The sequence below is a fragment of the Bubalus kerabau genome, chromosome 20, assembly GCF_029407905.1.
Source record: "Bubalus kerabau isolate K-KA32 ecotype Philippines breed swamp buffalo chromosome 20, PCC_UOA_SB_1v2, whole genome shotgun sequence".
NCBI classification, from domain to species: domain Eukaryota; kingdom Metazoa; phylum Chordata; class Mammalia; order Artiodactyla; family Bovidae; genus Bubalus; species Bubalus kerabau.
Genome location: NC_073643.1, coordinates 48,115,299 through 48,128,864, shown reverse-complemented (window position 1 = coordinate 48,128,864; position 13,566 = coordinate 48,115,299). Strand labels below are relative to the sequence as shown.

At 41.9% G+C, this 13,566-nt stretch overlaps 1 protein-coding gene across 1 annotated transcript in view; it reads left to right on the top strand.

Moving 5' to 3' along the window:
* The window catches only part of CACNA2D3 (calcium voltage-gated channel auxiliary subunit alpha2delta 3), a 908,562-nt gene that overhangs the window by 457,071 nt on the left and 437,925 nt on the right, over window positions 1-13,566 (top strand). The window contains exons 6-8 of the mRNA XM_055556946.1: window positions 3,054-3,185; window positions 8,910-8,970; window positions 9,065-9,215. Coding sequence (XP_055412921.1) covers window positions 3,054-3,185; window positions 8,910-8,970; window positions 9,065-9,215 — 344 coding nt within the window. The remainder of the gene's footprint in view (window positions 1-3,053; window positions 3,186-8,909; window positions 8,971-9,064; window positions 9,216-13,566) is intronic.

The following is a 13,566-nucleotide window of genomic DNA, read 5'->3' as shown; positions in this document are numbered from 1 at the left end:
CAGCCATGAGAAAGCAAATTGATCAGCACCCAGAGAGGGAACATCTGAAAGGCTGCTGGTCCGCACCCCCGTGTAGTGTTCCCCTCCTCCTCTGTAGACAGTGGAAGGATCTGGGGACCTGGGTACTCAGGGTACAATGTGTGGCACTGACCCTTTGAGCTACTTCACTTTCACTTTCTGTCAGTCAGTGCTATTGAGAAAATCATTTTTAACTTGTCTTTTTTAAAAAACTAAATATTTAGATGAAGGCTCCATTTAATAATGTCACAGTTTTCCTTTTTTTCCCATCTCTTAGATGACTGTAGCAATGGACAGCAGTTCTAGATTTTCCCTTCTATTAAAATTACTTGCTAAACAGGCTTGCAAAATCAATACACTGATTATTTCACAAGCCCGAGGAAGTCTTCTTTCAAATATTTGATCATACAATATGTGTAACACAGCCTCTATTTTAATGAGGCTATGTTTTTTTTTTTACTGATTCTACTCCCATTGTTCACCATACCCTTGGAAAACCAAAGCCCCATTTTCTTAAAGAGGCATAAGTTCGGTGCAAGTTGTGGTGGTCAGATGAAGTGGGTGAAATGATCCTCAGATACTACAATTCTTTTTGCATTTCTGAAGGTGCTCATAGTTCCCAGAGGGAGAAGCAATCTTACTAGGTTACTAGGGCCCCCTGGAGACACGGGAAGCCTTTTACTACCACCAGAGAAACCATGCTCAAGAAAAAATCGTTTAACTGGAAGATGGTGAACTCCTTAACATGTTGAAACACAGAGAGCTACTGAAATGGAATTTTTGCTTCTAATTTGTGGAAAGGCCTTATAATTGAGGTCATTGATGGATGAGACAAAGAACTGTGGGTTTTTCAATGTCATTATTGTATTTGCACCTTTGTGGATTAATTTAAGTGGCTTTCACAGCAAGGAGTGAGTCACAGTAATTATTGTCAAGCTTGGACAAGAACAATAATGCACCACATTTTCCAAAATGGTGAGGATAAAGTCTTACTCAAAATTACCTTGCAGGAAAAAGTTGATTGTTTTCACTCTCTTAGTCTAGGATGTGGTTTATTATAGTTTACAAGAGTTAGAGTATTTACCCTTGAGATGAAAGTTAAAATCCCAATGGCCTGTTTAATCTGGGTAAGTGGTCTGAAAGAATGAGACAGGCTGGAGGTGAGACAGTAAGACAAGGTGCCATGTCTGTCCACTGAGTTAGACTCATATCTTGAGCTGTGTCTCATCCTCAGCCTCTTAGAGGGAATCAACTGGCAAAGGCAGGCAGCCGGGGCAGAGGAGCGGTGAGCACCAGTACCAACAGTGAGCTTTCTTGCAGCATGCGTAATTTATATAAGCATTTCTAGAGTTGCTTTGCTTGTTGGCTTGCTGTGTGACTTGACTGGACTGGTGGAATCTGTCCCCTTTCCCATTGTCTGCAAAGTATGGAAGGATTTTGAAATGAGGATGCCACAGTGGGGTTGCTGTGATTCACAGTCCCACAGGGATTCTGATGAGGGTGCTGGACTCCAGGGCAATGGACTGGCTCCACTGATGGCTTTATGAATGCCTGTGGCCATTAATCCATTTTTGTCAATGTTTGTGGTTTTTTTAAGATTTTATTTATTTTATTTTTTGGCTGTTATGGGTCTTTTTCGCTGCACACAGGCTTTCTCTAGTTGTGATGAGCTGAAGCTACTCTTCATTGCTGTGCGTGGGCTTCCGTTGCTGTGAAGCACAGCTCTAGGTGTGCTCCAGTAGTTGAGGTTCACAGGCTCTAGAGCATGGGCTCAGTAGTTGTGGCGCACTGGCTTAATTCCTCATCCTAACCCGCATTATGGAGAAGGCAATGGCACCCCACTCCAGTATTCTTGCCTGGAAAATCCCATGGATGGAGGAGCCTGGTGGGCTGCAGTCCATGGGGTCGCTAGGAGTTGGACACGACTGAGCGACTTCACTTTCACTTTTCACTTTCATGCATTGGAGAAGGAAATGGCAACCCACTCAGTGTTCTTGCCTGGAGAATCCCAGGGACGGGGGAGCCTGGTGGGCTGTCATCTCTGGGGTCGCACAGAGTCGGACATGACTGAAGCGACTTAGCAGCAACCCGCATTATACTGGGAGTGGACAATTATCTATTCTCTTATAACAAAATTCTGCCAAGTGTTTCATCATTTTGAAATAGAATCTTCTAAGGTTAAAGAAAAGTGTCCACTTAAAGAGCATCCTCAGTTGGATCAGAAATACGAGAAATATTTGCTTATTTTCTGTCTTTGTCTTCACTCTGAATTCTCATCTGTGGACAAAAGGCAAGGGGTTATCTTTGGACTGCTAAGGATGAGGAAAAGAGATTTACTCATGGATTCACAGGGCAGAAGAGTAGACAGCTGTATGGAATTGGAGAACAACCTTTGTTTTATTCATCCATCCATTCATTTCTTTATCCATCCAACATTTCTGGCGTTTCTGCCATGTGCTGGTCAAAGGTGTGCAGCAGGCTACCAAAGCAAGATGATTCCTGCCCTCACGGAGCTCATAATCTGCTGAACAGAAGAAGTAGAGAGATTTAGTTGTGTAATTCCAATTTATTTATTTTTGAAACAAACTTTTATGTTAGAGGTGGAGAGAACTGAAGCAGGGCTGTGTTGACTTAGATGATAGCAGTGACAGAAAACACATTTTTCCTGTTTTTAATGCTGAGTTCAGACTCAGGAGCCAAAACGCAGAGCAGAGTGCTAAGAAGGTCTGTCTTTCTTTCTAAGGAACTATTTGCTCAGCCAGATTCAAAGTTACCCAAAAAGGGATGTGCCTTTCAAGGAGTTATAAACAGAGGCTCCTGGGTGGCTTGGTGGGTTCAAGCAGGATGGGGAAGCCCTAATGTATGCAATTCCTAGGAGCTAACCATTTTGGGAGGTCTTAACTTTCTTCACATCTTCCTGCCGGATAGCCCCTGTGGTGATATCTGTCAGCTGTATGAAATGCCATCTGGGTTCAGTTTCACCTTGGTTTGTAACATTTCTCTTCTTTCTCTCTTCCACCTCTGTTTTTCTCCAGATCCAGCAATTGTCAATGGAGTTTACTGGTCCGAATCCCTAAACAAAGTTTTTGTGGATAACTTTGATCGTGACCCAAGTCTCATATGGCAGTACTTTGGAAGTGCAAAGGGCTTTTTTAGGCAGTATCCAGGTGAGTGTCCCTGCATTGAGAATTACAATTCAAGTTACTGATTCTGTGGTATTTTCCTTTAGGGTTCAAAGTTTTTTTCTCTTCCCTTAGGAGAAAATGAAAGATTAAATTCAAATATTTTAAATCTGTTGACAGAGTACAGGACAGGAATGCAGTGTGGCATCTGCATATGTGTGCACACCCGCAGAAGGACCTACATGTCATTTCAGCGTCTTTCTCAATAGAGCAGTTCATAGATTCACCACCAAAAGTGAGGAATTGGGGTGTGAAACATACCATACTTGATCTTTCTGCACAAGAGATTGCTTTTATTGCTATTACTGTTATCGTTGTTGTTATTACCAGGGAAAGGAGAAAGCCATGATCAGCTGAGTTGAATTCCAACTGAAAAATGTAAGAAATGGGAAAATTTGAGCTTAGGTTTCCCCACTCCACGGCTGAGAGGAAGAGGTTGAAATGGCCAAAGCACTACTGATGTCAGTGCCACCCAGAGCACCCCCAGACAACCCACCATGCCTTTGGAACAAGTGTTCCTTCTGTGGCCTTCTCAGGCCTCTGCTTTGCAATAGGAATGTAGTACTGGCTAGGTTTAAATTGTAATTAAAAAAAGGAAGAAAAAAAAAGGAAGTTTTAATTTTGCTTACAAGTTGTGCGACAGGACTCGAGGCTGCAATTGTGCCCGCATCACAGCTGTAGAAATGAACAAGCTCAACCTAAAAGAAGGAAAAAAAAAATACCCTGCATAATCTTGGAGCAATTAAGTAGAGTCTTTTATGTTTTCATTAAGTAAGACTAGGCACCTGATGTCTTCTCACTTTGAGGCTCTGAGACTGCCAGCCTCCGCCTGCAGGAGCTGTTTGCCCTGCACACAGCATCTGTCCCCTGGGACTTGCCTGCCGAGTGCCTGCTTTGCCAGATTAGTCAACATTTCCCAAGAGCTGTGTTCAGCAGGGCATGCATGGTTCCTCCTGGAGCTCACAGAAATTTAAACAATAAGCATCCTATTAAAGATAACATTATAATAAACAGTGGTCTATTAAAGTTCCAATGTCACCAAATTGCAATCTGCTCTGATACACTCAACAGCGAGTAAATTTAATGCAGATGTGAAAATAGAGCATGGTGGGGGGCTGATCCATCAGGAAGCCACGGGAACAACTTAACTCGGCATTTGAATGAAGGTGGAGTAAATAAGAAAAAAACACAGATTATCTATTGTCTCCACCAGCAGGAAGTCTTCAAACTGAATTCAAAAGTTTCCAATTTGAAATTTGATAATAGAGGTGTATTAGTCATCTTGGGCTGCCATAACAAAATACCACAGACGAGGTGTTTGCGATTTAAACAATAGACATTTATTTCTCATTGTTTTTGAGGCTGGGAAGACCAAGATGAAGATTTGATTCTTGATGAGACCCCTCTTTTTGGCTTACAGATGGCTGCTTCTCCCTGTGTCCTAACATGGGAGAGAGAAGAAGCTCTAGTTTTTCTTACTCTTTCTGGTAGGACACTAATCCCATCATGGGGGCTCCAGTCTCATGACTTCATCCAAACCTATTCGCAAAGACAGTTACCTCTTAATATCAGAACATAGGGGTTCTTCAACCTATGAATGTTGCTGGACACAAACATTCAGTCCATAACAAAAGAAAATCCTCATAAAGGGTTTATCTAATGTTGTTCAGTCGCTAAGTCGCGTCCGATTCTTTGTGACCTCATGGACTGCAGCATGCCAGGCTCCTCTGTTCTCCACTGTCTCCCAGAGTTTGCTCAAATTCATGTTCTTAGGAGAGATTAATTTGTGTACAAGATTTTTATCAGTCACAATCAGAATAGTTGATGCAGAAACGCTTACAGTTCTTTTATTACATTTGTGGCAGAATTCTGACTTTGTAAAATTCTGCATATTTTCTGTGTGAATAAAGACATGTGTCATAGTCCTCCAAAGGGCTTCACTGCCCTGATACATGTCAGGGCTCACTCTGTGCCTGGTGTTGAACAGAGTACACCTCTTGTCTCCTGGACGTAAAATGATTGTTAGATGAGGGATCCATGTTTTTTTTTTTTCCCTAGGATCCTTTTTTCTTTTTAGGATGCTTCTTTTCATGTTTAGAGTGGTACAATAGAATGAATCAGTGGTAAATGTACTTGCCCTTAGGCAGAAAGGAGGTTTCTTCATTCTTACCAAAGTGTGTCCTGAGTTCTTGCTTTATTCTAAGCCCCATGTGAGGCCCTTAGGATAAAATGGTGAGCTAAAGGGGAAAAGTCACTCCCCCATGGAGCTCCCTCTTGTGGGGAAATGCATTCATCAGAGATTTTAGTTGCCAGTGAGAGAAACTCAGTTCCAACCTGCTCCAGCAGGGAACACATTTATTGAACCTTCTGACCTTCGGGGGATGCCCGATTTAGGCTCTGCCTTGTTTGCCCTACTCTTCATTTTCATGTGGCAAGAAGACTGTGTTGTGTTAGATGAAATTAATTTCCCTCCAATATTACTTTATAATACCTTTGGGAGAGAAACAATAGGATATCAGAATATTGCACAATATTTTAATGTTTAATCAGATTTGAGCATTGAATCTGCCGAAGAGGTTTCAGCATTATTTTCAGTTTCTGCTATGGATATACTGTATGTTCTAGGGACATAGTCCTATAAAAGCTGAGGAAGGTAGGCTAGGCATCACTGATGCTGGCCGTGAAGTCTAGAGTGCCACAGAGAGAAGGCTGCCTGGCAGTGAGATCTGCTGCTGAACAGCTCCATTCTTTCTATCTTGAGGTGCATGCCCCAGCCAGCCTGGGTGGGATCTCGCTGGCATATTGACACTTCCAGAAATTATATGGTTCCTAGAGGTGCTTCTTGGTTAAGTGACAGTTCCCTGGATCTCAAAGATGTAAGATGAACCACCTATTATTTCTCTGAAGAGATTACTTGATTACTTGAACATTTTCAAAATATTGCTGTGTACAAAAAATATACTAAAATGTTGAAATATCCTAGGAGAGGTAGTACCCATCTGGGACAGGGTTTCCTGAAGTTTGTCTCCTAAAACATTTTGTTGTGAGATTCTTGGGAACAGAAGGGCTCAATGTTCAAATTAATTTGGTAACTGCTGCCTCTTGCTTTCCCAGCAGCAGAGGTTAAAAATTAATTTTAAGCAGATTAAAGACCCTCAGATGTTCCTCCCATGGCGTAGAAACCAGTTTTACTCTTATTCACTTAACTCTTTCTAACATCCAGTAAATTCTCATGGAACTGCCTTACACTGCCTGTATAAGGTAGAGAATGGTAGCATGGAATTTGGGAGATCAAGTCGTAGTCCTGACTGGAAATCTCAGGAAAACCTGTTAAACTTTGAGAGCCTTGGAGTCCCTGCCTTGAAATGATGATTTGGGCCCAAAGGTCAAGTGTGAGTAAGATCATCCTCCAGAGCCCATCTAGCCCTGATTTTGAGACAAGGTATTATCTTTGTTGTGACATTAGGGCAGCTGTGTGTAGAACTGTGTTGAGGTACTGTCTTCATCCCCTCTGTGTGTATCTCCTTTCCTAACCAGCAAAAGCCTGTACCTCTGGGTCCCCACTGTCACCCAGCTCTTTCCTCAGTGTAGACACCTCTCTGCACAGCCACTCTGGCCTTCCTTTGGTTCCTTGGACTCTACGTGCTCTTCTCAGACTTTGGCAGACAAGGTTCTCTCTGCCTTGGATAATCTTCTTTGCTCTGTGGCCACTCTTCATGTTTATTTTACAAGTCCTACATGTTTTACATGTAGTGGGTTAAATAGTGTCCCTCTAAATTCATGTGCCCCTGGAGCCTCACTTGTTACCTTTCATGGATATAGGATCTTTGCAGATCTAATACAGTTGCGAAGTGATCCTATTGGATAAGCATTAAATCCCATGTGGTAAGTGTCCCTATGAGAGAGGAGGGCATACAGACACAGAGAGAAGACAGCCATGTGAAGACAGAAGAAGAAATTGGAATTATGCAGCTACAAGTCAGAGAACACCAAGTGTTACTGGGATCTGCCAGAAGCTAAGAAGAGGCAAGAAAAGATTCTTCCCTAGAGCCTTTTTGAAAAGCACCAATTTCAGCATTGCCTGTGTGGAGTTACAAGCCCATTTTCTGGGACAGGATCTCAATCCAAAAGGAGAATATAGAGTATCACTAATTACTTTCCCCTAGGCCCTGGCCTGAATGCTGGGACAGTAAAACAGAATTGCCTGTTTCTTCTCCAGCGGAGCACATAGTGATGAGGCTGTGATGAAGGAAGGGTGGCAGAGGAGGGTGAGGTGGAGGATGACCAGGTAGGGTTATGGCCTCAGAACACTGGCCACAGTTCAAGTCAAGGAATGTCCACTGAATGTCTACTATGGGTCAGCACATTAAAAATTATTCTTTTTATTTGGACTCAAGCCAGTTCTTGGTGGAGTTATACATTGGAGTAATACTTAGCCTCACTATGGATATAATTTCATTTTATGTGTCAAGACTGTCAACCTAGCTATACTTGGCTTTATACAAATGCAGTGTGTCAGATGTTTTTAAAATAAACTATATTCTTCTCCTTTAGTGTACAATATCATGTCACTTTTATTTTATCTTCATTACCTAATAACCTTCCTTTGGCAGTGGCTTCTCTTACTTCTATTTTCTGATTTGTTACAGAGAATCTTTAAATTAGGTCCATTTGTGGGAGGGAGATGTAGATACAAGGAGAATAGAACAAAATGACTCTTCAGTTTACAAACTTCTATCTCATAGTTATTTATGAAATGATTTAGCAGTGTTATCTTAAGCACATACCTATTATCAGCCCAATGTAGTCCAGAGAACTGGCACTTATTAATTGGAAAGGAGAATCTCAATACTACAGTCTCAGGCCTTTCTCCTGTGAAAACAAATTTTATGTGTTTATTTTCTTAACTGCAAAATCCTCCATCCCTGAGTAACACTGATGGTTGAAAACAAGGATTTTCTGTCTTACTTTTAGACAGCAAACACTTTTCTTTTTAAATGAAATTTTATTCTTAAAAACTAAGTTTTAAATAGAGAATGTGAAGTTTGGATGTATCCCGACCAGTCTGCAAGCCACAAGGCTAAGGATGTTGGATTCCATTTTATGTAAGGGGAAAACCCTCCAGGCTTCAAAGACTGAAATTCAACTTCTATTATGCAGCATAATTAGGGCCATTTTATTTCATTTCAATGTATAAAGCCAAGCCAAAACAGGGCTGACAAGAGAACAGACTGTGTATAGTCTGAGATGGAAACATACTGAGTACTTTCTAATGCCTCCGCCCCCACCATGCTCTAGGCATTACCTGTCTGGGTCCAGGAACAGGGCATGACTCTGCCCAGAGATCTACAAATGATGCAGCCAGGTCCAGCAACTTGTAGGACAGTGAGATGTGGCCTTGGCAAACTTTAGCTAGCCTTAGGAAGGAGCTGCAGTCATGTCCTTTCTTGATGGACAGTGGGTTACTAAAGATGTCACCACTCTCTAGCAGATCCTGGAGCAGTTGGGCTGAGGCCGTGTTTGCTATGGTGTTCCAACCCTAAAGCACCTTCCCAGAGTTGGTGATGGAGCATGTGATGAGCCCCAGGGTTGGTCTTTGCATGTGATTTTTCACCCTGTTCATTCAATCAGCAGAGCAGAACAGCCTTGAAATGCTATGAATAAATATTTAAAGTTTCTGGGTTTCTCATAACTCCATTTTTCTTCTAGGGATTAAATGGGAACCAGATGAGAATGGAGTCATTGCCTTTGACTGCAGGAACCGAAAGTGGTAGGAAATGGTCAAACCTCTTAGTTATTTTTTAAAAGAGAAAATTTGCAGAGAGATTCAGAATTCATCTTTGCTTAATTTTCCTCGGACATAGGTACATCCAGGCAGCGACTTCTCCAAAAGACGTGGTCATTTTAGTGGATGTCAGTGGCAGCATGAAAGGGCTCCGTATGACGATCGCAAAGCAAACAGTCTCGTCTATTTTGGATACGCTGGGGGATGACGACTTCTTCAACATAATTGCTGTGAGTGCAGCTGTTTTGTGCTTTCTTTGCACTTTAAGTTCACTTGATCTTTTAGCAGCAAGCAGTTAACATTCTCATTGCTTTTGTATACACAACATTAGATGCCCTAGGACGAGGGCCCGATAGTCCCATGTGAGTTCACTGAATCAGGGTATTGGAGGGGTTTCGGGGTCTGGGAAAGCAGCTGGGCACATTTTTTCTCACCTGGCACTCAGGCTTTGTCCTCTGGAAGAGCAGCACCGGATTTGGGAACCAAACCTTTTAGAACCTTGGGGAATTAGACTTCGTGAGATTTTCTTTAAACTACTGGATTTTCTTATGTGGAAATTAACTTTAGGCTAGGTTTGTGTGATGACAGTGATAGCAATCGTGATGATAAGATATTGAAAACGTAGAGAGCTGGGTAAGGCTCAGAGAGCACTCCATCCTAGCTTCAGAAACAAAAACGGTACTTATTAAGCGCCTACTGTGTACCATTTGCTTACGTTTCATATTTGCATTATCCTCATTCCTCACAGGGGCTCTAGGAGTAGGGGGTGGTTTTGACATTTTCTCAGGTGAAATTGCAGGGATTGAGAGTGTGTCTGTATCTTGGTGGAGGTCACAGAGCTGAAAAGTGAGAGATCTGGGAAGCAAGCCCAGTTAAGAACATGCTGGCTGGGCAGGAGCACTGATTCAGGAGTCCATCTCCAGTTCTTTTTCCTCTTCTTAATTCTCTGGTATGAGTCTTTTTAAGGGTTGTATAAATACACCCCTTATTTCCCTCCAACTCTTTTCCAAAGATGATAGCCACATGAGCCTGATTCTTTTACTTGCGTACTTAGCTAGGAGCTCCTGTGTGGTGGTTACCTGTGCTTTGCTGAATCAACTGTCTCTGGGACACGGAGTGGATGCAGCAGGCAGTGGAGGCAGTGTGGTGAGGGGGACAGAGCTTGGCTTCAGAGTTGGGACTTAGTTTTGAATCCTGATTTTGCCACACACAATGGCATGTCTTGGGATGAACCTCGTGAGTCTGCACCTCAGCCTGTAGCTGTGGCAGGTGCAGTCTCATTGTCCACAGGGTCCCTGCCAACATAACCTGAACTGGTGCAGGAAGCCAGTGGTAGGGTACTAAAGAAGGGCTGCTATTTGAAGAGTGAGCGGCGAGGGCACACTCCCAAGAGTACTATTGCTGTGTCTGTGTGGCTTCTCTGGGCCCCTGAGCAGAGTGTGTCATCATGGAACCCTGTTTCTGGGCAGTCTTCTGCATGGGCATGACATCCACTTTTATTTGCTGGCCAGAGGGCACAGGTGTTGAAGTGACTCTGGGCTTGCAGAAGGGATTGCCTGATTAGTGTCCTGCCTGCTTCTGATGAGGCTTGGAGTAGAAAGGCACAACAACAGGGCACCATGATTTAATAGCTTCCGCTTTTAAAAAACCCTGAAAAGCAAAAGGAAAAGAAAGAGAATAATAAATTCCATGCGACCAGAGGTTAGTCTCATTTATTCATTGAACTGTCCCTAGTGCCTAGGACAGTGCCTGGCAAATAGTAGTTTAAATCCTGTTGAATGAGTTATATCAGCATTTTCTTTCCATGGAGTACCACTGCTAAGTGTCCCCATGTAGATGATGTTATCGGATCTTCACCCCAATTCTGTATTGCTTGACATGGAGACAGAGGTACCGGGAAATGACACAGTGAGGACTCAAAAACTGTCCAGGTTCCCCACATCCTCTTTCCTGAGCAGAAATGAAGCCAGTGTTGTTGAACCACTCAGCCATCTTACTGTGAAACTGTATGGCCTCAGGCATAGCTCTTTGAAGATTTTTTAGATGGAACTTTGGGGTTTCACAGAGAAGGCAATGGCACTCCACTCCAGTACTCTTGCCTGGAAAATCCCATGGATGGAGGAGCCTGGTGGGCTGCAGTCCATGGGGTTGCTAAGAGTCAGACACGACTGAGCAACTTCACTTTCACTTTTTCACTTTCATGCATTGGAGAAGGAAATGGCAACCCACTCCAGTGTTCTTGCCTGGAGAATCCCAGGGGCAGGAGAGCCTGGTGGGTTGACGTCTATGGGGTCACACAGAGTCGGACACGACTGAAGTGACTTAGCAGCAGCAGTTGGGGTTCCAAATCAAGAAAAGTTACTTTGGTTACCAGTCTCATTGTGAATATGCAAACGTGGCCTGATCCTCACACATCCTGAAGCATTTACAGATAAGAAGCAGCTAATTTGAGAATATCTTTCTTATTAATCTTTAATTACTCATTACAGAAGTATCAGAAATTTGCATAATAAGAAGAGCTAACTAATTACATTGTGAATCCTTTATCAGTCAGGATTTATTGTTCTGTTAACAAAACCAATCGATTGAAATAATCTCTGTAAGTTCATTAAGATATACAAACAGTGTCAGCTCAATAATGAAGAGAGGATGATTAAGATAGTTAAAAGTAGACATGCCAGTTATTATAGAACAGTTAAGGAAAAAAATTAATTTTTTTTACCCCAAATTGGTCGCTTATATAAAGAAACCCATTAGAGGGCCCATTAACCCTCACTCTACATCTGTTTATTAGTTTTCAACATAAATGATCAGCTTCAAGACTATTTACATAATTATTTTGACATCTGTAAGGATTCTCTGACCTTTTTTATTTGAAGACTCTATAGTAAAATCATGAACTCTGCTCCCTTAATGGATAAGGGGATGGATCAAATATGTTCAAATTTATTTTAAAAGCCTGAGGTCATAAAAAGAACCACTAATTAGTAGTAACTCTTAACATACTGATTGCTTTTAATGTAGGCAACATATATAAAAATTTTAAACAACTCTGTAATGTTCTCATTCCCTTTCCTTTGGCACATATTCTTTCAAATTTTTCTATCTATATGAACACATATTTCCCCCACAAAAATCGAATCCTTTTTTACAGAATATTCAGCAACTTGCTTCTATACTCATATTGTATCAAATGTATCTGCAGAACAGAGAGTCCCATCCTCTATAGTTTGCCTTAATTTTTTAACCAGTCCCCCTTTGTTGGACACTATACAGTTACTAATCTCTTTTCTACATAAGAGTGCTACAATCCATGGACTCGTGCATATATTTTGTAAGACTGGGTATGCGTCTGTTGAATAAACTCTGTAAGTTAAATTGCTACACTGAAGGAGAGTCTGCACAGAATTAGGAATTATCAGAATATCCACTAAGTAGGGTATAATATTTACATACTTAGAAACTGTATTGTCAGCTCCATCTGACATAACTAAATACCAAATATTGAGTGGCTTAAACAACATTAATTTATTTTCTCCTAGTTATAGAGGCTGGAAAGTTTAAAATCAAGGTCTGGCAGGACTTAGTTTCTGATGAAAATTCTCTTCCTTGCTTGCACATAGCCACTTTCTGGTCTGCACATTATGGCCTTTTCTCCCTATGCTTATGCAGAAAGAGAAAGAGGGCAAGCTCTCTCATGTCTCCTCTTATCAGGGCACAGTACCATCACAAGAGTCCTACCTTCCTGACCTCATCTAACTGTAATTATATATTATATATGGCCATAATAATATCTCCCACCAGTCCCATCTTCAAATACCATCACACTGTGGATTAAGGGCTTCAACATATGAATTAAGTGGAGGACACAAACATTCAGTCCATAACAACAGTATTTTGAGGGTCCTAATCACTAGATTTGTAATTGGCAAGTCTTCATTTGCATGTCCTTAAATCACCTCTTCCAACCCTAAATGTGTTTCACCAGTTTTACCTTGACAAATTGTGTGGTGGTTTATTCCTCTATCTCCTTTTCCAATTTTTACAGTGGCAGAATTGCTCTAGGAATATGTTGTATGTTTTTCCTTTGTCTGTCTAAAGTGGTCTTTGGCTGTCTAGAGGAAGATGCATTGCAGGCTCTTATGAGTATAGGGGGCTGTAATATTTGAAAATCCACCAGGATGCTCTGCAAATCTGTTTGCGTGCATTGTTCTTGTTGACTGGATTCCATTTACGGGAGGGGACATTATCATTTCACCCTTAATTACACTGTCAGTTTTCTCTTGCTTGCTGGGTAGGTGTTTGAGAAGACATTTCAGTGTTTTCAGTTCAGTTCAGTTCAGTTGATCAGTCGTGTCCGACTCTTTGCGACCCCATGGACTGCAGCACACCAGGCCTCCCTGTCCATCGCCAACTTCCGGAGTTTACTCAAACTCATGTTCATTGAGTTGGTGATGCCATCCAGCCATCTCATCCTCTGTCCTGCCCTTCTCCTCCTGCCCTCAATCTTTCCCAACATCAGGGTCTTTTCCAGTAAGTCAGCTCTTTGCATCAAGTGGCCAAAGTATTGAAGTTTCAGCT